Source organism: Callorhinchus milii, unplaced genomic scaffold, assembly GCF_018977255.1.
Source record: "Callorhinchus milii isolate IMCB2004 unplaced genomic scaffold, IMCB_Cmil_1.0 Scaffold20, whole genome shotgun sequence".
Lineage (NCBI taxonomy): Eukaryota > Metazoa > Chordata > Chondrichthyes > Chimaeriformes > Callorhinchidae > Callorhinchus > Callorhinchus milii.
This window is the reverse complement of record NW_024704761.1, coordinates 910126-936966: the sequence shown is the minus strand read 5'-3', so window position 1 is coordinate 936966 and position 26841 is coordinate 910126. Positions and strand designations below refer to the sequence as shown.

The 26841-nt window shown below is 49.6% G+C and overlaps 2 protein-coding genes across 6 annotated transcripts in view; one reads left to right on the top strand and one right to left on the bottom strand.

Annotated features, from left to right (window-relative positions):
- Positions 1–16710, top strand: part of LOC103175690 (myosin-16) — a 36394-nt gene extending 19684 nt beyond the window's left edge. For 2 of the 4 annotated variants that reach the window (XM_007888847.2, XM_007888849.2), the window contains exons 5-21: positions 2105–2161; positions 3270–3356; positions 4044–4289; positions 4560–4677; positions 5270–5397; positions 5952–6148; positions 7296–7428; positions 7836–8052; positions 8444–8580; positions 8879–8982; positions 9870–10062; positions 10526–10729; positions 10974–11099; positions 14398–14568; positions 14974–15174; positions 15486–15632; positions 15754–16710. In XM_007888847.2, the coding sequence (XP_007887038.2) occupies positions 2105–2161; positions 3270–3356; positions 4044–4289; positions 4560–4677; positions 5270–5397; positions 5952–6148; positions 7296–7428; positions 7836–8052; positions 8444–8580; positions 8879–8982; positions 9870–10062; positions 10526–10729; positions 10974–11099; positions 14398–14568; positions 14974–15174; positions 15486–15632; positions 15754–15900 (2613 nt within the window). In that variant the 3' untranslated portion in view covers positions 15901–16710. The remainder of the gene's footprint in view (positions 1–2104; positions 2162–3269; positions 3357–4043; positions 4290–4559; positions 4678–5269; positions 5398–5951; positions 6149–7295; positions 7429–7835; positions 8053–8443; positions 8581–8878; positions 8983–9869; positions 10063–10525; positions 10730–10973; positions 11100–14397; positions 14569–14973; positions 15175–15485; positions 15633–15753) is intronic. The other 2 variants (XM_042342437.1, XM_042342438.1) reach the window with 2 other exon arrangements.
- Positions 16711–19550: 2840 nt separating this feature from the next.
- gas7b (growth arrest-specific 7b) overlaps positions 19551–26841 on the bottom strand; it is a 98408-nt gene continuing 91117 nt past the window's right edge. For both annotated transcript variants that reach the window (XM_007888850.2, XM_042342439.1), the window contains exons 12-14: positions 23518–23597; positions 22078–22176; positions 19551–20160 (exon numbers count right to left, since the gene is read on the bottom strand). In XM_007888850.2, coding sequence (XP_007887041.1) covers positions 20047–20160; positions 22078–22176; positions 23518–23597 — 293 coding nt within the window. In that variant the 3' untranslated portion in view covers positions 19551–20046. The remainder of the gene's footprint in view (positions 20161–22077; positions 22177–23517; positions 23598–26841) is intronic.

The following is a 26841-nucleotide window of genomic DNA, read 5'->3' as shown; positions in this document are numbered from 1 at the left end:
GTACGTGTCTTCGTTCCTTCTGGCTGGTGAATTTCAACAGCCAAATAGTCGTGTCCAAACCTGGCATTGACTGGTGCTCTACTGCACGTGGATTTACTTAATGCCAAGTTACAGAGAGGGGAAGGAGCAGAAATAACCCCCAACAGGTCCTGTCCCAGGAGAATCCCCTGATGTGCTGTATTCACTACTTGTACATCTCCTCCTCTTGTACCTTTAGGTGATTTAGAAAGTCACTGGCCAGTGTTACTCAAACTTTTACTCTAATCTGGGTGTGGGATTTGTTGGAGAGTTGGTGAGGCTCTCGCCTCTGAGGGGGAATGTTGTCGGTTCCACGTCGGGACTTTAAACTCACAAACAAAGCTGAAATCTTTTGGATGAGTCATTAAAAGAAGGTCCTGTTGCTTATTCGGGTGGATGTTAAAGACAGCCTGCCACTATTGGAGAAGAGGAGGGCCCTCTTCATCCAAACCCATCTTGTGATATGAAATGGCAAGGAATGTTATTATAATTATTGTCTGGGAGTCAACCCATCGCAGGCTTGGAACTTTCCCACTCTGGGTGCTGATGTGTGGGAGGCTGTGCCTTTGATGTTATCAGTGGCAGAGCGTTGCTGCTCTGAGCTTTCACTTGGGGCTTCTCTGCCTCGAGCTCTTGGGATTGATTGTCTGTGGTGGTTTTGTCGCAAACACCAGTGATGTGCATTTTCGCTTGCGAGGCGACACTCGACCTGACTTTGTTTTTCACCCATACGACCAATATACCTGTGGGTAAAGGTTTAATAAAGGTTTAATCTTTAGGCGTCAAGTACGGGATTCCTGCCGCCCCACGAGAGGAAAGGCCCTGAGTTTGCAGGCTGCCATTTTCACACTCACAGCTTCGCTCTTCATCGCTGCCTGAATCTGTTCCTCCAACCCCAGGAAGTGAGCCCCCTCTCACTGTCTGTCAGGGAAGTGATCGGAGGAAGAACCGCAGACAGTAATACAAGCTCCAGGTGCATGTATTTGTATTTGTATCTAAAGCAATGTCCTTCCTGCTTCTCTGGCAGGTTAACATTGCAAGCTGAGTGACCCCAACGTGTAAGAGTAAAGAGATGCCACAGAAACAAGGACTTGTAAGAAAGATTTTTAGTGAAGCTGTCTTAAGTATTTTTCTTTCTTTCCTCTTTTCTTTCTCTCTCTCTCTCTCTCTCTCTCATCTCTTTTAAATTGCTCAATTCACTATGGTAATGCTTTTATTTTTTTTTGCTAAACCGTTGTAAGCATGAAGAGCTTTCACTTAGGAAATCCTTAGCCTGGAGGGGAACATTCTGGAGAATTTAATGAACTGTAAAGGAATTTGAACAGGTATCTTCAGGCAGTTAAGCATTCCTGTGTGTGTGGTGGGGGGTGGGGGGGTGGGGGGGCGTTGTGTGTGTGTGTATGTGTGTTTGCAAATGTGTATTGCGTTCAGCCGAGTGTGTGTATACGTAGGGGACGTCAGCACAAAGTCTCACAAGGAAAATTAGTTCCATTTAAGTTAATTTCTACCGGAGTTTCTGCCGTTTGACCGTGTGTCGGTTCAGCTCAGTGGCTTGTGTTCGGGTCAGGATCCTGTAAAGCTCCAGGTTCCACACACTGGGACCTGAGCCGTGAGATAACCCGTCGCCTGACAGCGATGGAGCTGAGTGTGTAACTGATTACTTATGAGAAAGATCTGCAGAGTGTTAGAGAGTGAAGGGAACCAATGTGTGCAATCCACACCCACCCACACACCCAACCACTGGGGACAGTGGGAGAGGAACAAACAGCTCTGAGCGTCAGAAATCAGCCACGTGCCGGTGCCGAAAGAGCTATTCACTGGTCCCACTCCCCCGCTCTCACCCCAACTAGCCCCCACTCCCCCGCTCTCACCCCAACTAGCCCCCACTCCCCCGCTCTCACCCCAACTAGCCCCCACTCCCCCGCTCTCACCCCAACTAGCCCCCACTCCCCCGCTCTCACCCCCACTCCCCTGCACATTGTTCTCTTCCAAGTACGTATCCAATACGGATCTGTCCCTCTATTGCTACTCACTCGCACTCTTTCGTGTGTTACACACTTACACTTTTGTGGGATTTGCTTTACAGACTCGAGTTGAGGAGCTGGAGGAGGAGCTGGAGTGTGAACGAGCCATGAGAGCTAAGGTGTGTGTCAGGACAGATTGAGGGAGATTGCCAGGAGGGGACATCTGCGTTACGATAAGCTAATAACACTGAGCCACGTGGCAAAGACTTATGTTTTCCTGATACTTTAAGTAGGCAGCAGTAGTGGAGTCCTATAGCTCAGTGGTTAGAGCGCTCGCCTTGCAAGCGGGAGGACTCGTGTTCGATTCCCATGCAAGACAAAACATTGGGCAAGTTTCCTCACTCCACACACACGCTCCTGTTTACCAGCACAAAGTAGGAACCCAGTTGTTAGATGATTGGCAGATCGCTTGTCCGAGGGTATACACTCTTAAAAAAAATTGTTCTCTCAATCCAGGACTGTTTGTGGGACATTGCTGCACCCGATTGGCTGCCCCGTTTCGCCCCAAATATCCAGTCAATTCACTTTACAGTACATTTTTGTGAAGCGCTTTGAGACGTCTCACAGATGTGATAAGGCGCTGTATCAAATGCAAGGATTATTATTGCTCTCAGCAACTCACGACCCTTTGGCTGATGTGCAGGGGAGAGGGTGATAGGACAGTTAATAGTGCTGTTTCTCTCACTAGCATTTACAAGCGAGAGTTTTTACAACTGTTTATACAGTGAATTACATAACTGTAAAACAGCAGTAAATCTGTGCACTCCCTCTGGGCCAATTTATGACTGAAACCTTTCTCAGGGCTGGGGTGAACCTCAGCAATTTATCCTACATATGTTTCACTTGTCACCATTTGTTACTCAGCGCACGCCTCAGATCTCAATGAGGCTTCTGCAGGGTCGAGGAACATAGGAACAGGAGGAGGACACTCAGCCCTTCGAGCCTGTTCTGCCATTCTCATTTCCAAGAATTCATCAATAACTTGACAGTGACAGAGCCTAACCCTGAGTCAAGGGGGAGAGGGAGGCGGGAGGTGGACCATATGCACCATCAAAAAGGAAGGTTTTTAGCTGGGATTTGAAGGTGGGGAGAGAGGGGGCGAGGCGGAGGGATTGAGGGAGAGAGTCCCAGAGTTATCCCAACATTTCCCCACGTCAGTACGTAGTGGGGAGTGGCTGACGCTGATTGAATAGAGCAGCAGGTTTGAGGGACTGCGATGTGTTGCAGGTGGAGAAGCAACGTGCGGATTTAACCAGGGAACTGGAGGATCTGACCGACCGGCTGGAGGAGTCGGGAGGAGTGACTGCGTCACAGGTAACACCGGGATCAGGGCCCTGACGGAGGCCATTCAGCCCGTCAAGCCCAGACCGGTGCTAATTACCCCCAACCCCTCGCCCTTCCCCAGGCCCACTGACCTTCTTCCTCGGTGTTGTTCGTCCAGCTGACCTGCCCAATAATCCTGAATGTACAAACATTCCTTCACTTGGTGGTGTGTCTGTGGGACGTTGCTGTGCACAAATTGGTCGCCGGGCTCACCCACAAAACACACGCCATCGCTCCGCTGTACCGGATACACAGTAAAACTCACACACGTCGTATCAGTCGAGACCATTACGTTTAATGTAACTTGCAAGTCCGAGTTACAGTCAAACTGTATAAGTCGTATAAAATCCAATTGAATCAGTAATCGCCATTTGCTCATGCGTAATTCTCTGCAGCCGGTTAGTGTGGCAGTAATGGACGGTAGGTGAGCAGCGACCAGTTAGGAGATGATTAACCCGAGTTACGTAAAGAAATCTAAGCGGTTTGGACTGGAAACTGAACGGGACTCGAGTGCACGTACGACTCGGGCGATTGTACGATTCACAAAGACCGGACTTTGCAAGAGTTTTACCGTAACCCGTGAAGCGCTTTGAGATGTCCTGCCCCGTCTGAGAAGCTCTGGGCAGCTCTCAGGGCTGACAGAGTTTTGCTAACGCTCCCCGCCCCCCCCCACCCCAGGTGGAGGTGGGAAAGAAGCGAGAGGCGGAGGTGGTGCGACTGCGGCGAGAGCTGGAGGAGGTCACTCTGCAGGCGGAGACCACGGCAGCCGCGCTCCGTAAGAAGCTCGGGGACGCGGTGGGGGAGGTGAGCGAGCAGTGCAACAGTCTGCAGAGAGCTCGCCTCAAACTGGAGAAGGAAAAGCAGAGCCTCAAGCTGGAGCTGGACAGTCTGGGGGCCACGGCAGAAACACTCCAGAGAGCCAAGGTAACCATCATCTTCCGAGATAGTGACCGGCGCAGGTTGGCGAGAGCCAGGGCTTTGGGGGACCCCAGAGTGTGCGTTGGGGTAACTGCTGGTGTCTAACCAGCTAAACCTACATAGCCCATCCCCCCCCCACATCCCAGCGCTGTGTGATAAGCGGCTGATTCCCAGACTGGTGGGGGGGGGTGGGGTTTGGAGGTGTCTCATGGTGTGGCTGGCCCTGGGGTGAGGGGTGGGACGTTGTTGAGGGTTTGATTGCTTCTCTCCCCACAGGCCGCCGGCGATGTGCAAGTTCGGAAGCTGGAGGACTCTCTGTCGGAGGCCGGCAGCCGGGCAGAGGAGCTGCTGAGGACCATCGGGGAGCAGAACCTCGCCAAGAGCAGGCTGGCCGGTGGGTGGAAGAAAACGGTGGTTTCCACCTCCCCTCCTACCCAAATCCCACCTCAATCTGTGCTCTCTGCTCAAACAGCCTCACCTGCTGCCTGTGGGTGGGTCAGCTTTCAGCCTGTCTGCCCCCACTCTCTGGAGCTCCACCTGGTGTCCCTCCAAATCACTCCTTCCCTCATCTCATTCAAGGACCATCTCAAGACCTGCCATTCTGATTGCGCTTTCGCTCATTTAGGGGTAAACATTTGGTCACTTCAATCCATGACTGTTTGTGGGACACTCCTGTGCGCAATTGGCCACCGTGTTTCGCCCACAAAATATACAGTTACTACACTTAACAGTATTTTCTATGAAGTGCTTTGAGACATCTCGAAGACGTGATAAAGGCGCTGTATCAATTGCAAGGATTTTTATTATTATCTTGCCCCCCGCAATCTCCCCTCAGCCCCCACCTCCAGCTCAGGTGCCCAACCCAACACTGGGATGTGAAGGGCTGTGGTGAACAGTATTGTATGTACTGTATTATATTGCGTGTGACCAGTGGGGCCCGGGCGAGCGCATTGATTGGCTATAAACCTCCGCGTTTCTCTCTCTAGTTGAGAACAGTGACCTGAGCCGTCAGCTGGAGGAGGCGGAGAGCAAGGTCAGCCACCTCAGCAGGTCAAAGGCCATCCTGATGTCTCAGGTGGACGAGCTGAAGAAGCAGGTGGATGAAGAGACGAAGGTACTGAATAATCGGCCGAGCGATTTCCCTGATTCATTCTCCTTTCTTGCACCTTGATTACGTCCGGGATGGTGCAGTCCTGCAGCTCAGGGGTCAGAGCCCTCGCCTCGCAAGCGAGTGGACTTGGGTTGGATTGCCGGGCAGCTCAGGGCGAAACCTTAGTCAAGCTTCCTTACTCCCCACACACGGCTCTCTTTACCCAGCAGTTAGTCAATTGGTGGTTCGCTTTCCGGGGATAATAATCCCCCCCCCCCAAAAAAAATGTGGTCACAAAATCCGCGACTGTTTGTGCGACGCTGCTGTGCCTAAATGGCTGCCACATTTCACCCCAAAAACACAGTCACTCCACTTTACGGTATATTCTGTGCAGCACTCTTAAGACTTCTCAACAACATGATAAGGCGCTGTATCAAATGCAAGGATTATTATCAGTAGTAGTTTTGCCTTAGGTCAGGAGTAAGTTCTGGGTAGGTGAGTCCACCCTCGATGTGCACGTAAATAGGTTAAAGCTCTTGCCGAGGGACGGAGAGTAATGTTGCCGATGTCCCTTTCAGTTCAAGAGCACGACAGCCGTGAGCCTGTCCAGTGCCAAGCACGATATTGAACTCCTGAGAGAACAGGTCGAGGAGGAGCAGGAGAGCAAAGCCGAACTGCAGAGACTGGTTTCCAAACTCAACAGCGAGGTCACCCACTGGCGGACACGCTACGAAACAGATGCCATCCAGAGAACCGAGGAGCTGGAGGAGGCCAAGTAAGTCACGGGGACAATAATCCCTTCATAATAATAATAATTTGGTCACTCAACCCACGACTGGCTGCCGGCTTTCGCCCACAAAACGTAGTCAATTCACTTGGCGGCAATGTTCTGTAAAGCTCTTGAGACATTTCTGTGCTGCGTCAGCGTGATATTGAACACAATTATTAAATTATTGTTATGATGATTACGTTATTGCAGTTTAAATCACTCCACAGAGGTGATTTCTACGTGGTTTCCGGTGGTGCGTCACCCGGAGCAATAACACTGCCACGTAACGTATCGATGGATGTCACTTTGCTTTTGAGTATGTTTGAGCCTTCTGAAACAGTTTGTTTTTACGGGAGGCTGATGTTGATTATTATTGATGCACGTTTTGATCAGCCGACGGTGACTGTGCCATTTGTACCTCCCTTGGCCTGTGGGTGGTCAGTGACAGTCCGCAGGCTCGGGCTCATTCAACGGTCACTGACTCGCCATCGCCGTCCAGGGATGTCCTTTGGAACTGCTCCAGCGAACAGGAAGCGTTCAGACCTCGCAAGGGAGACAATTATTTTATTGATAACAATTAACAACAATAACCTTTGCATTTCTCACGTCGGGAAGAACATCGGAAATAGCTTCGCAGACTCATTATGAGATGCAGCGCGTGTATTTTTGACTGTATTGGCAGCCAATTTGCGCAGAGCAACGTCCCACAAGCAGCCGTGAAACAAATGACCAATTTTATTTGGGGGGACTGTTGGCCAGGCCAACGGGAACGAGAGAGACTCCCTTCCCTTTTCAAACGATGCTGTGGGATCTTTACGTCCACACGTGAATTACCAGAACTGATTACCCTCCGACGTACTCGCGGGCAAAGCCAAGGATCTGAAACAGTTCCGCCGTGTTGTGTTGATCGATGTAGTGCTGCCGTCTGGACGGTTTTAACCGGTTATTATAATAATAATAATAATGTTTTGACGCTTGGCATTTCTCCACCTGACCAGACGAGGGCGCTGTAACCTCATTAATAATAACCCTTGCATTGTGATACAGCGCCTTATACAGCGTCTCTAAGCGCTTCACACAACACACTGCAAAGCGTAGTGACTGTGCATTTTGTGGCCGACACGTCATGAGGTAAAACATCTGTTGGTGACAGGAAGAAGCTGGTGTGCCGCCTGCAGGAGGCGGAGGAGGCTGTGGAGGCCGGGCAAGCCAAGTCCTCCAGCCTGGAGAAAACCAAACAGAGATTGCAGGTGGAGGTGGAGGATCTGAGCATGGACCTGGAGAAGGTGACACTGCCCGGGACACCTCTCCCTCTCTCTCTCTCTCTCTTCCTCCCTCGGCACCTCTCTCCCTCTCTGACCTGTTCACCCACCCAACCCACTGTCTGCTGACTCCTCTCCGCTGGCTCCGGTCTCCTGCTTGTCCCTCCGTTCCACCATCAGTGGCCACCCTTTCAGCCACTCGCCCCGAAACTCTGGAACTCTCTCCCCCTATCCCTCCGCCCCGCCCCTTCCTTCCCCATCTTTAGGTCCCACCTGAGGACCTTTCTCTTCCACCGTGCCCAGGGTCACCTCCCCCTCCCCCCGGCTCAGCATCGCGCTCCATCACTGTCAAGCGCTAGACTGCCCGAGAGGCGCTGTGTAAAGGCAAGTTGTTGTTGTGAATGATGCTGAATGATTTTTTTTTGCTCCAGGCCAATTTCACAGGAGCCACCCTGGACAAGAAGCAGCGGCTGATCGACAAACAGCTGTCAGACTGGCGAGGGAAGTGCGAGGAGATCCAGGGGGAGGTGGAGGCCTCTCAGAAGGAGTGCAGACAATACGCCACCGAGCTGTTCAAGCTGAAGACGTCCTACGAGGAGTCCGTGGAGCAGGCGGACGCTCTCAAGCGGGAGAACAAGGCCCTGCAAGGTGAGGAGCCGGAGATCACGTCACCAAGGCACTAGACCCTTGGAAGCTGGTCCAGAGCAAAGCTCGGGTAGCGACTCGCGAGGATTCCTGGACACAGGGCGTAATGACCAGGTGGGATATGTTCCCGGGGAGGGTGGTTGAGGTCAGGGCGGGCGACTCATTTAATGGCTGACGCTGCAACAGGAAGTTGATACGTGGGCAGTGCACAAGGATAAGGACAAAGGGGCCTTTTCATCCCGAGCCTCTAACCCACTCCCTTCCCACGAACTGGGGCTGTTGATTGGGAAAGTGCGTGGGGTTTTGGGCCTGCCCTCGTTCCACAAACGTCTGTGGTGGCCATCGGTCGCTAAACCTGTCGGCGTTCCTTTTTTCCCGGGTTTCAACGGTGCAGAGGAAGTGGCTGACCTGACGGATCAGCTGGGCGAGGGCGGGAAGAGCATCCACGAGCTGCAGAAAGCCAAGAAGAAGCTGGAGATGGAGAAGGAGGAGCTGCAGGCCACGCTGGAGGAATCGGAAACCGCCCTGGAGGTAACGTGCATCGCGTCCCACGCAAGACGACCGAACCGTAGCCCTTTAGTTCATTCTGCGCCGCGCAGGAGAGCGGGAATGAAGAAACAGCTCTTACACAGAACGTGTGCTGGTGCCGTGTGACGCGCTGAAGGATTCGCCCACAAGTGTGAAGCACTTTGAGACGTCCGGAAGACGTGGGTCAAACGCCAGCATTATTATTGTCATTCTGGGGCAGTGCTGCAGTGGTGCGCGGTTGGCCGGGGCAGTGCTGCAGGGGTGCGCGGTCGGTTTCTCATGACGCTGTGTGATGTCCCAGGGGGAGGAGTGTAAGGTGGTGCGACTGCAGCTGGAGCTGACACAGGTGAAAGCCGAGATCGATCGGCGCGTCCAGGAGAAGGAAGAGGAGTTTGAAGCCACCTGGTAATTGGTGAAGCATTCGGTGCGAGTAGTTCTGGGGGCGGGTGGGGGGGAACGAGGGGCTGAGAGGGGAGGTGCGGCTGCTCAGTGAGCCCACTGCTGGATCCCTGTGTGAAAATACATCATGTCAGAGCATAGTTCCCACACATCAGTGCAACACACGTAACAAGTCTCTATCTCTCTCTCACTCTCCCTGTCTCTCACCCCCCCCCGTCTCTCTCTCACTCTCCCTGTCTCTCCCCCCCCCCCCGTCTCTCTCTCACTCTCCCTGTCTCTCACCCCCCGTCTCTCTCTCACTCTCCCTGTCTCTCACCCCCCGTCTCTCTCTCACTCTCCCTGTCTCTCACCCCGTCTCTCTCTCACTCTCCCTGTCTCTCACCCCCCCCCCCCGTCTCTCTCTCACTCTCCCGGTCTCTCTGCTGGCTATTCCATTATGAAACCAAACCCGAAGCCTCTCCCGAGAGTCGGGGAGCATTCAGTAACCCTAATAACCCCTAATAACCCTAATCCCTGTGGAATTAAAGTTGTTTAACTGGTATTTTCATATCACGTAAAACTCAGTGGAAATGTCTCTGTTTCCGAGCTCTGCTCTGCTCATCGCTCTCCTTCTCTTTCTGTTTTCCGTACCCTCGGCTGGTTTCCAGCTCCTCTCGTGGTAAGTCTGATATTCGCCTCTTTTCTGCGTGTGAGTTTTCCTGCCGAAGGGTTTAGATACTGTTTGGTACGAGCTCTGTCTCTCGCTGACCTCTCTGGGATCCGCCGCCTCCCTGTGCTGTGATTCTCTCAGTCCCTGTATATTCTGAATTCCGCCTGTTCTCGTCTGACCTGACCTGACCTGACCTGGTTTCTCACCTCGTTAACCGGCCCCCGGTCCTCGCTCGCTGTTACAGGAAGAACCACCAGCGATCGCTGGATTCCCTGCAGGCCAGTCTGGACGCCGAGGTCAAGGCTCGGGCCGAGGCCCAACGGGTCAGGAAGAAGCTGGAGAGCGACCTGAACGAGCTGGAGCTGCAGCTGGAGCAGGGGAACAGGAACAACGCCGACCTCGTCAAACTGCTGCGGAAACTACAGCAACAGACAAAGGTACAGCAGCGGCAACGCTGCACCACTGCCCCATGGCACCACTGCAGCACTCTCTCCCAATAGTTCAATATTGTCACTGTTTCCAATTCTGTTTGGCTGAGTGTGGGTGTGGGTATCGCTGCGTTATTCTGTTGCTACACCAGGCTCCGAGACCCCATCACCCCCACCCTCGCGCGGCTCCACTGGCTCTCCCCCCCCCCCCCCCCACCCCCTCGCAGAGGATAGAGTTCAAAACCCTCGTCCTCACCTCCAAAGCCCTCCATGGCCTCACTCCTCCCTCCCTACCTCCGTGACCTGCTAATTCCACATCGTTTGTCATTTGTTGTTGTGTCTCTGTGACTGTCTCTGTGACTGTCTCTGTGACTGTCTCTGTCTCTGTGACTGTCTCTGTCTCTGTGACTGTCTCTGTCTCTGTGACTGTCTCTGTGACTGTCTCTCTCTCTGTGACTGTCCCTGTGGGCAGGATGTGCAGACACAGATGGAGGAGGAAGGCCGGCACCAGGAGGAGGTGAGGGAGCAGCACAGTCTGGTGGAGCGACGCTGCTCGCTGCTGGGGGCTGAGCTGGAGGACGCGAGGAGTGGGCTGGAGCTGAGCGAACGTTCCCGCAAGATCCTGGAGCAGGAGCTCACCGACACAGCCGACAAGTACAGCGAGGTCAACACCCAGGTGAGGGAGGGGAGGCAGCGGGGGTGTGGGGGGGCGAGGGGGTGGGGGGAGCAGAGCGTGGGGGCCAAGAGACTGGGAGCTGATATCATATCGTAGCCTCTGGGTAAATATAGGTGTAACTTGTGTAGGAGTCGGAGAAACACGGGGCAGATACGCTAGGGGGGCGTTGGGGGGGAGAAATGGGTTGGGGAGGTGTAGTGCTGCTTCTGACCCTGACCTGGTTCCGATGCCCTTTGATCCCCAGTTGCAGACAGTGATGGGCCTGAAACGGAAGTTGGAAGCTGATCTGCAGCAGCTCGGTGGGGAACACGAGGAGCTGGTCAGCGAGTTCCGTAACACAGAGGAGAGGGTCAAGAAAGCCATCGCGGAGGTACCCACTCGCACCGGGGCTGGGTGGGGGCGTGGGGCGAGGGGGCTGGGCACCAGTTTCTCTTTGCCAGGACTGCGGAGCTAGAGACCTCCTCAGTCTCTCCTCCGGCCAGCAATCCAGGCTGGATGCCACATTCAGCACCAAAACTAATAACAATCCTTGCATTTGATATCGCACCATAACACACCTTCGAGACGTCACAAAGCGCTTCACAGGATACATTATCATTATTATCAGTGTCCATCTGAAGGACGGGACCTGACTGTAAGTCTGGGTGGGGATTAAACCCAGAGGGTCTCAGTGACTGACGGTGAAGGGGGTTAGAGTGAAATGTGATCTTAGTTTGATCAAAGTCAGACGTGACCATCCCTGGGTTTCTGACGCCTGTGAGGTCTCTGAGGGGAGTTTTATTTCCTGGCAGCTTAATGTTTCAGTGTTTCATGCGTCTGCTGGTCTGTGCTGGACTGTGCTGGTCTGTGTTGTGTTGGACTGTGCTGTGCTGGGCAATGGTCAGGTGGATTGTCAGGGAGTCAGGGGTTGATGTCAGCCGCTAATCCCGAGACTCTGGAACTCTACCTCACTCCCTTCTCCTTGGCCCCTCCTTGTCCATCTTCAGATCACAAGCTCCGCCACTGTTTAGCGCTCTGAGGCGCTACCCCTCGCGAAGGCTGCTGTACGGATGTAGCATCATTTGGTTTATGTATTATAACGTTGTCCAAGAGCTGGTTTGGAGGCTGCTCTTGATAACTCATCACTTGCTGCTCCCGACGGGGTCTGAGGTTCCAGGATCAGTCAGTGGGCGGCAGTGGTGGACTGTGTGGCAACTGCTCGCTGCTCAGATCTCGGTCACTTCTGAAGACCTCACCAAGCTCCAGGTTTACACTGGACTCTGTGTAGCGTCACCAAAGGGTCTGTTCGAATGTGGCACCTTTGGCAAAGTCTGCGCAAGCTTCTCCTGCGTGGAAACAGCTTACATATTCATAACTCTTGGTTTGCTCCCGAAAGGAATAATAATAATCCTTGCATTTAATATAGCGCCTTATCAGCACTTTGAGACGTCTAGAAGACGTGAAAAGCGCTATATCAAATTCAAGGATTATTACTATCACATCGTTGAGACTTCTCAAAGCGCTTCACGGAATATACTATCGGTATTGACTATATTTTGTGGGTGAAACGCGGCAGTCAATTGCTGGACAGTCGAGGGTTTGCACCCGAGCTGGGGGTTGGAATCAAGAGGGGTGGAGGGGGGGCCGAAGGCACGGTCAAGGAGAAAGGTCTTGAGACGGGCCTTGAAGGAGTCGAGTCAGGGGGTGAGGTGGAGGGATTTCTGGATGGAGTTCCAGAGGGTGGGGCAGAAAGACTGAAGGCTCGACTGCTGATGGTGGGGCGGGAAGGGCGGAGAACGTGGAGCAGGCCAGTGCCTGCCGAGTGGGTACCACCTACCCTCAGGAGGGGGGCAACGGCTGGCAGGGGCATTAGACGAATGTCTGATGGCAGGAGCTCTGGGTGTTGGGCTCCCTGTGAGGGACTGTTTGTTGGCTGATTCGCAGCCAGTATAATCTGATCCCTGGAGTCAGGTGTCTCTGCATTTCACAGCTGCCTGGGCTCTGGCACCTCTCTCACTTGGAAACTGAACAAATTGTTGGGATTCACATTAATGGTGTGAATTAACGAGCCGAGCGTTTGGAATATCTGCAGATCAGCATCGCTGCAAAACGCTTAATAACGCCCAAAGGGCCAAAATATGAAGAGGGTCGTTCACCCCATCAAACCTGCCCGTTCCTCAGGCCACAAACACCACCCCCAGTCCCCTCCACCATCACACTCCCCCCACTACCTTCTGGGGAAAGTGCTCCACAAAGCTGTTTTCCCACCCCCCCCCCCCCCCACCTCCTGAAATTATGAAAAATTACTGAATAATCCTTGCATTTGGCACAGCGTCTTTCACGTCGGGAGGACATCTCAGAGCGCTTTGCAGAATTTACTGTAAAGTGTAGTGACTGTATTTTGTAGATGAACACGGCAGTGCATTTGCTGTCCACAGCATTGTCCCACGTACAGCCACGAATTAAGTGACCAATTTTATTTGAGGGACTGTTGGCCAGGACACCCTGAGAAACTCTAAATCAGGATTATTATAATCACAAATGAATTAAGAACCAAATTTGTGGGAGGTTGAGGCAGGCAGATTCATCGCAAGCAACTTCTCTTGTATATCTGAGCCTTGTACATTTGTAAAGCAAGGAAGTCTCTCTCTCTCTCTCTCTCTCTCGTCAGCACTAGAATGCACTGAGGAGAGGGGTATTTCTGGGTGAGTGGAGACTATTGAGTGATGTTGACCTCAGGTCAGCGTCTGCCTGCGTCAGACCAACACAGGAGTCCACTTTCATTCCTGGAAGAACTTAACACAATCTGTGTATAACACACAGTCACTGCCTTCTAAAGTAAAATCCCGTGAAGCACTTTGTGACGAGATATCTCAACCGTGTAATCCTCCCCAGGCTCCACCAGCGCAGTAACCTGAAGACCCTCGGCCCAACTTACAGGTGTCGTCATTACTAACAGCAGGAGTCCCTTTAAGCTACTTTTCGACAGCCAGTCTCAACGGCCACAGAAAAACAGCTCCCAAGTTAATCATTTGCACAATATATTGTTCTGCCCAGCACAGCCTGAAGCTTAAGAATCTCCGCACATCTTTGCAACCTCGGTGCTCGCTGAGAGACGTTTTTTTTTTAAATTTCATAATTTCTTGTGCACAAAGAGTGCTCGTTTAGAAAAGTTACTTGTTTCGACAGTGGGTATGTGATACTGGGGACGTCCTCCCTACGTGAAAGGCGCTATACACACGTAACGTTGTTGTTGTGGTCGGTATTCCTCTGACCGAACAGAAGGGGCCGCTGTACTCGCACTAATAATAATTATAATCCTTGCATTCAATATAGAGCCTTATCACGCCTTCGAGACGCCTCAAAGCGCTTCACAGGATCATCCTTGCCTTCGATACAATGCCATTAATTTCAAGCACCTCGACAAATTTCACTGATAATTGTTGTCAAGTATTGTGACTGTGTATTTTGGGGGAAATATCCCACGGACAACAGTGACTAACTGTTTGGCCCTGTTTGGGGGATTGTTGGCCCTGTCACATGGAAACAAACTCCCTCGTCTTTTTTCCGATTGTGCTGTGGGGTCTTTAATGTCCTGAGCAGGCAGACATCCATTAAACATCTCCTCCGAAAGACACCCTCTCCTGACTTTGGGGAGTCGTTATGTCTGTTTGTTGCTCTGCTTTCAGGTGGCAAGAATGGCTGAAGAGCTACACCATGAACAGGACCACTCGTTGCACCTGGAGCGGGTAAAGAAAGGTCTCGAAGCTCAGATCAAGGACTTGAACGGAAAGCTGGAAGAAGCAGAACAGTTAGCTCTGAAAGGAGGGAAGAAGATCATCCAGAAGCTGGAGTCTCGGGTAAGTAGGAAAATCAATCGGACCTGAAGCCTCAATATTTTCTTTATTTCTCTTTGTCTAAGAGGCGCAGGAGACCTGTGTGTTTAGTAACTGGGTGTTGGGGGCGGCACGTGCTGGTGGGATGGAATGGTGGAGTTCCTGAAAGTAACCAGACTAGTTTCATGGAAATTAAAAGGATTCGGGGTCATCAGGTGATGAGGCAGAAAGTAGCCAAGGAATCTTCTGGGACGGTGGCTGGGAGGCTGGATGAACTGATTGTCTGATTCCATTACGATAGGATATGGGGGGGTGGGGCAGGGGGGACGCTGTGTGGAGGGTGGGGTTTGCTCGGCACAGGGTGGTGGGGTGGCCACTGTGCACAGTCAGGCTCGCTGACTGTCCCCCCACCCCCACCCTCGGGAGCAGGTGAAGGAGCTGGAGGGGGAGCTGGAGGCAGAGCAGGCTCGACACGGAGAGACGGTGAAGACGCTGCGGAAGAACGAGCGGCGATTGAAGGAGTTGGTATTCCAGGCCGAGGAGGATCAGAAAGGCCAACAGCGGCTGCAGGAGCTGGTGGAGAGGCTCCAGAACAAGCTGAAGGCCTACAAGAGGCAGGTTGAGGAAGCGGTAAGTGCACCGGGAGGTGGGGGTGTATCTGTAGGGAGCATCTCAGGTGGGGGTGGTGGGGGGGGGGGAAGAGGCTCAGAGTAATGTTCCTCACTGCACCTCATTGCTTGAAGTCCACATCCTCACGTTCAATCCTTCCCCCCCTCCCCCCGTGTGATGTGCATGTGAGGGTTAGGGGCCATCGGTCTGATAATATGCTGTGTGAGCGGCTGTGGGAGTTAGGGAGCTGTCTGTGTCACTATGTCTGTCTCTGTGTGCATCACGGTGTGAGTGTGTGTGTGTGTGTGTGTCACAGTGTGAGTGTGTTACAGGAAGAACAGGCCAACATGAATTTGGCCAAATACCGGAAAGCCGTGCACGAGTTGGATGATGCCGAGGAGCGAGTGGACATCGCGGAGATGGCTCTGAGCAAAATCCGCAGCAAAAGCCGCGGCAGCTTCGGCAAAGGCGGCTTCTCGGTGAGAAGGGGGCAGAGGGGAGAGAGAGAGGGGGGAGAGAGAGAGAGGGCAGAGGGGAGGGGAGAGAGAGAGAATGGGAGCGTACTGTACTGTATGTGACGTGTACTGGTTTGAGTTGCAGGGTTACAGTTCCCCCTTTGCCACACTAGTTCGCTCCCCCAGTTCCGCGGGGTCAGAGGGACGAGGGGAGAAAATCCTGAACGAGGAAGAGGCCACGTCCCTGATCCCCACTTACTTGAACTCCCTGAAGAAGCTGATGGTGGAATGAGCCGCTGGTCAGCGCGGGAAACCTCCCGAGTCTGACCGACCCGCAGGACACCAGCCAGGATCGTACCGCAGGACCAGACCAGCAGCAGCAGCAACATCAGGTGAAACCCAGCCGGTCAGCGCAGACAGTCAGACAGAGTCTAACGGCATTTCTCGATGCCTAGCTCCACGGGTGGGGTGGGGCAGCGAAGGTTCCCAAAGCAAACTTCCACTTACCGAGCAGCGGAAAACTGACATCCAGCACCAGGCAACAGGAAGGTTGCCGGCTGGGGGCACCTGGACTTAGACGGGGGCGACCGAAAAGTCGTGATACCATTTACAATGGTTGAGAAGTCTTAAAGAAGTTCTCTTCTTTGTAGGAAAAAAAGGATGGGTATTATGATTTTTTTTTTTAGTCACCCTGTATAAGCTCAGCTCTCTACTCCCTTAGATCCTCAGTTTAATGGATGATCGGAGGAGTGTGGTGGGTGGGGGCGTGGAATCAGCTCTGCTACTGTGGAGGGACTTGGAGACCGGTTGGACACAGCGATGTTCATTATTCAGAGATTTCATATACACCTTTCGTTTTTAAAAAAAACATAAATCATCATGAGAAGCAGGGAAAGTAACTGGTATATTTATATATATATATTTCAAGGCCGCTGGGTTGAATCTATATTGCAACTTAAGCCGCACCATAAGCACAGAAGAATCTGTGTGTAGTGAGTCCTTATTTTAACCTGTACCGAATTGTTTGTGTAACCATAATCATTGGCGATTGCCAATATACCATACCTGTGCATTTAAAAATGTAATAAATGGCAGTAACCTTCTTCCAGTGATGGAATAGTTTCTATGCAGGAAAAGGAAAAGGGATGGGGGGCAGTAAATAAATAATCCTGGCATTTGATATAGCATTTGACATATTCATGTCAAAACGTCTCAAAGCGCTCTGCAGATTTTCCTGTAAAGGATAGGGTCTGCGTGCTTTTTGCAGATGAACTACTCTACATAAAATCTAATCTTCCACCGGTCACTGGTACAAAAACACTTCAGAGAGGAATTCACATGGTGAAGGCGATTAGCCAGCCTCAGGGTAATGCCCCTAAACCCACTGTTTAGGGGCATTACCATCTCAAACTCTCTCTGCACAACCAGAGCAATTAATCCCTGCTGTGTTCAACATCCAAAGTACAGTTTTTATAACAATAATAATAATCCTTGCATTTGACATAGCGCTTTTCACGTCTTCTCGACGTCTTAAAGCGCATCACAGAATATGTTGTAAAGTGAATTGACCGTATATTTGTGGGCGAAACGCTGCTGCGATTACCAATGAAACATTTCAAAATGTTTTGAAGATGGGCACTATCCAAACCGAAGATTATTATATGAACACTTCAGTTGTCAACAAAACACGTAACACTGCAGAGACCGGGGCATGAGATTTGCTCTGAATTGAAAAGAACATCGTCTTGACGTTCTCCCCTCAGCTTCTCCAAACAAGTGTGATCGACGGTGAGACGTGTTGTCATTGACAGCAGCGGCGATTGGGATAACTCCCAGTGACGCTCGTCATTCACAGTACAAAAGATTGAAGCACAATATCAAATACCCATTCCTTCCAGCAAAGGAAATGCAATCATTGTGTTGTGTTCAGGTTTGTGCTGATCTGCAGGACTGTGTTGCACTGTGGCGAGATGCTTATTCTGTCAGCTATAACTAGCACCTGTCTGGCTGGTCACACTGGAGGATTCCTGGCTAAGGTTACGGTGCCATCGACCAAAGTGGTTACACGTTCAAATTACCCTGAATCGCACAAGCGATGTAACAGGAAGCAAAGATACGTTAAGCAGACACAGAGTGAGCATGCCAGCACGTGTCGATGGGAACGTTTAAACAAGGTGTAATTTATTATGTGGAAAACATTCAAGGTTTAGCAGCTACAGCCTTGGTTTAGATCTGAAAAAAGTTGCTTTTACAAAGTGAATGTTTTTAATAAACGTATCAGTTTGACTAGAAAGGGCATAGATCACGACTCGCACAATATTCAAAGCAACGTACAGAAAATGTTAAAGAGGAATCCTTATGTTGCGGTAAACACAGCTTGTTCAGATTAATCTCTGGGTAGGTACTGTCACACAAAAACATTTTGGTTTACTCAAATCACAAATACTTTCTCCAGGTTTGTGTCAATGCCATTATCGACTAGAGAATGGACACCTTTTGTACATAATGTTTATAAACAAATCATACTCGATACTGTAGATATTCTAAATATACACAGATAAACTGCACGATTGTTTGACGACTTGACTGACTGTGAAACCTAATCCAATTCTCAAACATGTAATTAGTGTCCATGCAATCAAGTTCCGATTAGATGTGTTAGTGTCATCCCCCAACAGAAATTCATTGATGAAATGTTCCAGATAATTTTATATACATTATATTTATATATATTTAAAACTGTTAATTCTGTGCAAGAAAACCTCACCTGTAATGGAGTTTTGCCACAAAAGTACAGGATAACGACAGTTAGTGCTCCCTCCACTGTTGGGCTCAGAAACGTGAATGGTTACAGGAGTTGGTTTGGTCATGGCTCCAGATGTGGTCCTATGGACAGTGGTGTGGTTTACACTGATGATCACTGGGAGGGATGGGCCCACAGCAACACCCTGTGTTTGGATAATTTGGGATTCCCTGAATATGTTTTGTTGTTGGTTTGGTTTGGTTTCATTGGAAAAGGGAGTCTCCAGCCATCACTAGCTAACCCAGGGCACAGTCCAACCCATGGATTTTTGTTGGGGGAAACGGTGTGTATCTGGTGCGAAGTCCAGCTGGCTGTCGTGCACTTCGGCTCAGAGGTAAATGAACGGGGTGGATTCCTGCCATGACCTGTTGCTATTCACGGCAAAATCGGATCGATTCTCAACAACTGGAATGTCTACGATCGGTTTGGATCTTAACTGGAATGAATGGAACTACATTGGTCTGGGATTATTCACTCACAAACTCACCCAAACATCTCTAGGCATCTTACATCGAAGCTTAGGGCTGGAAATCTAGCTCAGAGCTACCCCCAACTGTACTGTACTCGGCAACCTGCGTCTTCACAATCTTTGCATTTGACAAGAAAACAATAACGTTACCCAATACAAGCACCTTACTGGCAAACAATCCAATCAATGGGATTATCTACAAAAAAAATCATTGAAGAGTCCTTTGAATAAAGTGAAAGAAAACCTTAAAGTCAGAAAGATTAAATTCTCTCAATAAGTTAGGTTTCAGAAATTCGTAATAGTTTCCATTCTGGCGTTCCCCCCCACCCCCCCCAATAAAAGTAATTTGAAACAAAAAAAATCTTACAATAAAGTGGCCAAAAAAAACCCAAATGTTAATACTTTATCCTCCTGTAAAAATGACGTTTTTATAATTTTTTTTATACCCAAAACAAATATGCTGAATATCAATTATTTTATAAACAATTCAGTAATCAAGTGCCATAAATACTTGATTGGTTGCTCATAGCGATGGCATCACTCCGCACTGTGGGGTAGTTAGCTTAAACCAATCCTCAGTCATGTTCAACCTTATTACACTTGTTAACTGGACAGCTCATTAGTCAAAAACACACACACACACACACACACAGACTCACAAACTCTGAAATAGACTCTCCGAAAAAAAAAAAAAAACTTTTTTTGTGTGTGTGTGTGTAAGATACCTGGATTGCTTCGGGGCAACCCTGATACAACAATGCTCACTGGAATGTGGAACGTTTTGGGAATGCTCGTGGAAATCAATGACAGCTAAAGCACTCTTTCATATACACATGCTTAGCATGCAAGGGAAAGCTTTCCACCATCTCTGGTGAACAGGCAGTTCGATCCACAAACATACTCCCTAACTGGCACAGAAACAATCCGCGTAAATGGCGACACTGGATGGCTAAATATTTAACAATACTTTTTTTTGTTTCATGTACACAAAAGGCACTGTGTTGTGAGCTTGTTTTGTGGCTATCATTGCACCTTGTTTCCTTGACCCAATCCATATATACAATGTCCAACAACAACTCACTGCTCAGTCAATGCCTGTGAAACAAAATGAATCAGTAACAGGTCTTTCTCTCGCTCTCTCTCGCTCTCCCTTTCTACCTCTTTCTCTACAATTCCATGTCCGCAGGTCGGATATGTCCAGTCTTGTTCTCTTTTACCCATAATTCTCTGTCTTTGGAGGGATCAACCTTCTGGAGTAATTGGTCGACGGGTTCAATAGTCTGCAAGAAAATGAACAGTACAAGTTAATAGGAAATAAAAGGAATAAAAATAAGAATCTTTACATTGGGTACAGAGCCTTTCACGTCAAGAGGACGTCTCAAAACGCTTCGCAGGATTTACCGTTAAATGTTGCGGGCATACCACATGCAAAAACATCCAAATATCCCAATAACCAACAGTGAAAAATACTGAACAAAGTGAAGTTTGTAAATCATATGCTGGGCCTTCAACGATCAGATTGTGTTGCCTGCACTTCTTTACGTGCTTATAGATTACTATTAACAATAACATTTGTTTTTATACCAATAACTGGATGGAGTTTGTTTGTCAAGAGAACATTAACTACTAAGATTAAGAAGCTCAGACTTTTGGTTCAAAATAAAACAGCTCCATTCCAAAATAGCTCCCGGTTTCAAATGGCACATCTTAAGTGTCCCAATTTTTCACATGCAGTAATTCTATTTTTGGCCTGGTCCACGTTTTGCTTGCAGGCGAAGAAAATCGCGCACACTCACACACCGAAATAAGCTTTCTCTAATCTACTGGCCACCTGCTGGCTCCGAGTGTGGGTCTGGCAGCTGCAAAGGGCAATCGAGATGCCTCACATGTGTCAAACAGCAAAGTAATTTGGAACAATTCACACCCCCACTGACGTTGGCTAGATATAGATCGAACAGCCAAACACAAGTGGGATCAAGCTCCGGGAACCAAATTGAATTACCGCAGGCATTTACAGCACCATGTAAAACGAAACGTCGTATTTGCAGAACAAGCAGGGTGAATAACGGGAGCTATGTGGATTGACGTACTCAGGAGGATTCACTGCATTAACCCTGCCCTGCGTTTCAAGTTTCAGGACTGTGTGTGGGACACTGCTGTGCGCAATCGGCTGCCATGTTTTGCCCACAAAACACATAGTCACTCCACTTTAGTGTATACTGTGAAGTGCTTTCAGACATCTCGACAATTTGATAAGGCACGATATCATATGCATATTAGTAGTGGAAGGAACAGGAGTACTGCTCAAAAGGAACAAAATGGCACAGACAAAATGAGACTGAATGAAGTGTTTTATACTCCTTGCAATGGCTGTTGAGGTCGGGCAGTTTTGCTCCCTGTATTAAGAGCAAATGTGAAATGAAAGCCAGCACCAAAGCAGCAGCTCCTGTACTGGAGTGGATAGAGCTCCAGGTTATGGACCAGGAGTTCACTAGTTCAAATACACATCTATGCTGAGTTTGCCAGCCTCAGCCGGACTGAGTGGGGGCTGAATTGGAACTTGCGCTCTCTCTGGGATGGGGAGAGGAAAGCCATCAAGGATTCCTGCTTCTGGTCCTCTTACAAACGGTAATCTTTGAAACTCTCAATCATCGATTGCCAAGATTTCTATTGCACAAAAGAACTAGAATTGGACCCAAGCCTTGCCAAGAGCCATCTTTATTAAGCCAAATTACACTAGAGCCTTCAGGCTGGCCTGAGAGTGGTAAGCGTGCTGGTGACAGCCCTTTGGCATGTTCTTTGATTGTATTGGTTTCAGCGACAGCTTCTGTGAGAAACTAATTAAAGGTGCCCGAAAACCAAACAAATCAGCCAACTTTGCAAAAGAAACATTTGTGCTGTTTACAAACTATTCTGAAGCCGTCAGACACTGAGAGCTCACTGACCACACTACCCCGGATTGCTATTAAAGAGCTGGTCACTCAATCAGGGCCCTGATGCCACGATGCAGTGCTGGAAGTGTAAATCAAGACATTCCCCCTCCCGCCCGGAAACATAAACCGAGTAAAAAAAAATTAAAAACAGTTTCTAAAATAATGGGTTTGGATTTCGCAGCTCAGCCCAGACGTGCAAATCAGTGCTTCAGTTTGTGATTGATACAATAAGGGGAAATCAAAGGTCAAAGATTATCTTCTTACGCTTTGGTTGAACATGTCGGTCTCGTGGCGGAGTTGCGTGTATTGACAGAGATGTTGGCGAATCATCTCAATGCGTTCCACCTCTAGTCTCTCGAGCTCCTACAAGGCCGAGAAAACATCAGCATCAGTAACCACAGCTTTCCTTCACACATTCAATGCAACACTTAACTTTTTTTTTGCAGCTTATAAACTGTCTCTCTCTCTTGATTTGACCTACTCCAGAGCCGAGGGATTGAGTTTCCCCTCTGGTGGGGGAATGTTATGTTATGTTATGTTTTTCTCTTCCTCACTAACTGGGCTGAGTCCTGGAAACTGGCCAAGGCCTGGTCAGGTGATCTGCTCCATCAACAGCCAACACCTCCTCACAACCAGAGCTTGAAACACACAGAGTTAACCATCATGGAATGAACTGAGTTTGCTGAAGCACTGTTCTCCCCTCATCCTTCCACCATCTGCCCCCATCGATCGTCCGAGCCTTTCCAAACTCCTGGCATAGAATCATCATCGAATCAAGTTATTTTGAAATCGGAGGTTATTTGTGACAATAGCACTTCCTGTACATTTCAGGAAATACTTCCATCAAATCCCCACTGCCAATAAATGACCGGCAAATGGAGGCACAGCCACAGCCTGCACACAGTGTTAATCCTGAACAGCTCGTCTGCCAAATCCCATTGGGGAAGGAGAATGAGAGTGACCAGCAACTAGATAAATAACGGGTACAATTTATTACCAATGGAGCCATTCCAACTACTGTGCAACCTGTTTGGAGAGGTCAACATAGACATCGCTAACAGGAAACAGATGGATGCCGCACGGAGCGCACACAGCTCCAGCTTACATCAAAACAGGAAACAGCAAACCACACATGATTTAAAAGACAGTTACCTGACAATTCTGGTTTGCAAGTCATAAATGACTGCACAGTGAACCATATGAATTGTTTTAGGGCAAAATGTCTTTCGTACTTTTGGTTCCCGGTAGAAAGCTAACGGCTTGCCTTGACTTAGCCATCAGCCTGGCTCAGTTGGTAGCACTCCTGTGTCTGGTTCAGAGTATTGTGGGTTCAAACCCCATGTTGGGGACTTTGAGCTTACAATCCAGGCCAAGGCTCCAGTGCAATGCTGGGGGAGCACCTCATGGTCAGAGGTGCCATTCTTCAGATGAGATATTAAACTAAGGGCCTGTTCAAGGAGATGTTAAAGATTCTGCGACATTATTCAAAAGCAGCAAAGACACAATGGGGAAAGAGCAAAGGAATGGGACACAATGGGGCTGGAATGGAATCCCTTGTGCTACAAGCATTCCTATGATTTATGTAAACCTCTCAGTACGATTACCACCTTATATTTACTCCTGGACGCTCAATCTCCACACCCACACGCACGCGCACACACTCCATAATGCTGGACGACAAACATTGGAACAGCTGTTTCTCACCAGAGTAGTTGTGACCATCTCCTCGAACCACTTGGACTGCGTCTGGTTGTAGAGGTCGACGCACCGCATCAGGTCATCCCCTGTAATCACCCAAGGCACTGGTTAATGACAAATTAATTAACTAACTGTACGTGATGTACGTGCTTACCATGGTGAAGGTTTGGGATACGGACACCACAGTGCCATTAACCATTAGGCCCCCTTTCCCTGAGGTTCATGCAGTTTGACCCTTCTAAAAAATTCTTCTAGATCCTGGCTCAATTTTAGTCTGCAGGGGTTATCAGTAGGCACAAATGGTTAATGGCACTGTGGTGTCCGTATCCCAAACCTTCACCGTGGTAAGCACGTACATCTCAATGCAGGTCACTCATCGATTCAACCAACTATTTTTCAGTTCACTTCAAAGCTCATTAATACAGGCCAACTCTTCTCCTTGGCCTGAGGCTTGAACCCGCAACCTTCAAGCGAGATTGCAATCTGAAGATAGCTGTATGTAAGGAGTGAGAAGCAAATCACTCCTACAACAAGGTCGGTCTGTGTTAAAATACGTGACCTCGCTTTCTAATCTCTTTACATATCTAAATCCTTCTCTACATCAACACAGGTCATTTGTAGAAATTGGCTTCTGTGTTCACCTGCAAATACAGTGGTTTCACATCACGGCAACTACCTGTGCACTGAAAAGCTTCAAGTGCAAAGATTATTATTATGTGAAGCTCTAGAGAAGTTCAGTGCTGCATAGATACAAGTGTTATTGTTATGTTAATAGATTCCTTTGATCATTAACACAAGCAATGCTGGGAGCCCCCGAGCTATCGTGATCCTTATACTTGATAAGGCAGCTTTCACGTCAGGATGTCTCAAAGCGCTTCACTAAAGTGTAGTGACTGTATTTTGCAGACGAAACATAGCAGCCAATTAGCTGCTAAATGCCCTGGAATCAAGCTCTCACAGTCAGCGAGACATCCTCCATCTGGGCTGTCAGCAGAGATGAATGAATGCTTTCCGTCTGGCTTTGTGACTGTCCAGGCACGAGACACAATGCTCACGGGATCAGCAGGAGGCAGTTTTAGACCTGATGCAGTATTACTCTCCATCAGAGGGCAGTGCGAGCTCACAGTGGCCTCAGTGTGATAAGAGGCAAAACAGCACTGACAACCAGAGCCCAACTCCAATGATTTACAACCGGTGATGCCTCGCAGCTTTGCTAAAATAACCGATTTACATCCTGATGGCTGTGTTATACCTTTGACAGCGATTCGGCTGGGTCTGAAAATAGCCCTTTCAATAAAGGGTGCGTTTTCATTTGATATCGGGCTGACCTCCATCAGCCTGCTGTTTGTCACCCAGCACTCGATGGCTCAGAGGGAAGGCAACTTCACTGTGATGCTGTGACAGGATATGGTATCCTGGATAAAGTTCTCCACTTCGCGCGCGCGCACGCACTCACACACATAGGGCAACGACGACAACAACTTGCATTTATATAGTGCCCACCACGCAGGGCAGCATCTCAGAGCACTTGAACGTCTTAAAGAATGGCGTAAAGCCTACCTGCCTGCCTGCCACACAGTGTCCCTGACGGTCTTTCACTTTTAAATCCTTCCACGACTTCGCCCTCACCCTACCTCGATAATCTCCTGCTTCCCTACCAACCCAGCCACTCCCATCGCTCAGCAAACACTGGCTTTTGTTTCATTTCATGATCCTCGCCCCAAACCACCCCACCCTCAGCAGGCAGCCAGGCTTTAAGCCATTCTGCCCCAGTTCTCTGGAAGTCAATCCTGAAGTGCCCCCACCTCACCCCCTCCCTCCCCACGTTCCACACCAACCTGAAGGCCTTACGGTCAGCCTGCACTGTGTGGCGGTGCCCTGCTGGAAGGTGGATGTTGGCCGACAGCAGGAGCACACCCGACTGGGTTACTACCCACTTAGCAGCCAATTTGCACACAGCAAAGTCCCACAAACATCCACGTGACTTATTCTATCAGGGTGGTTGTTGGCTGGGTGACTTTCCCGAGCGTCGTTTCCAAAATGGTGGCAACACAAGCGAAGGCAGGCCCTGTCGGTCACCGAGAGATTACTCCTCAAGCAGCAGTTGCGAGTTTTAGAAGATTAAAAAAAAAATTGTTTACGCAATGTCTGAACACGGGGAAAAAACTGAATCGCTTTCTTGGTTTCCTGTTTTGCCGTCTCTAAATGAAGGCTTTCTTGCTCTTGCCTCCCAGAGGTGCTGCCTCAGCAGGGATTCAAAATGGCTGCTTTGTTTCCAACTGGCAGCGTCTGTGTGGGCAGGCAGCGGTTTGCAATAGACAGTCATTTGATTTGAGGGAAGTTCAGGGCTGCTCGGGCCTTCTCTGCTAACGCCTCACCATCCTGGAGAGAGTGCGAGGGATGGGAGTGTGTGTATGGGGGTGGAGTGGGGGGGGGAGGGAGGTGGGGGAGGGAGAGTTCATTACTGAAAAGCAGAGAAATCTCATGGCCTGAGGGTTTTTCCCAAATTAGACTGGAGACAAAAGGGACCAGACCTGAAGTGTAAAAATAAAACCTTTTCTTGCCAAATATAACAGGCTCGCTGTGAGGTCAGCATGTGATAAATACAGGCTTTGCTCTTCGATCCCCTTCCCCGCCCGTCCGCGCCCCCCCCCCAACTGCTCGGGAAACATTCAGCATAAACATTAGTTTAACGCTGGCTAAGTCCAGAGATGTGAAAGTGTCTGGAAAGCAAAGCAATGCAAAGCCTCCAGCTGCGAGCTTCCTTGGGCCTAAAGAGTTAACGTGTCTCACTTTCTTTAAAAACAGGATCCCTGAGATATGTGCCAAGGTCAACAGCAATGCTGAAGGCCTCCTCACCCTCACAGACTGGGCCTGGCTTTGTTCAGAACGTGTACGTTTGTACACTTTCCAAATTTCTTGCATTCGGCGCTCTCTCTGCACTCTGCTCCACACTCTGTCTCTCTCTCTCGCTCTCTCCTGTGGTAGATCCAAGCCAGTCGTGAACCCAGAGTTGTGGTGACTGGGCCACTTCCAGATTCCAACGTACTCCCTTTTAAACCTCGATCAGGGCTTGCAGAGAACTCTGAAAAACAACCACCCTCCAGCGAGCAGCCTGAAGTACTCTGAATTACTGAATTGTTTGCACGCACAAAAAAAAATATCTATCACTTTGTAGAACTCTGCTTCAGAAGGAGATGTTATGAGTTCCTGCAGGTCAGCCCCATAACCAGTCTGTGCCGTGAGTTGTCCTGTGACCAACAACATCTTACATTTGTACAGCACCTTTCACACCGGGAGGACATCCCAGCCTCGGTGTGTGTGTGTGTC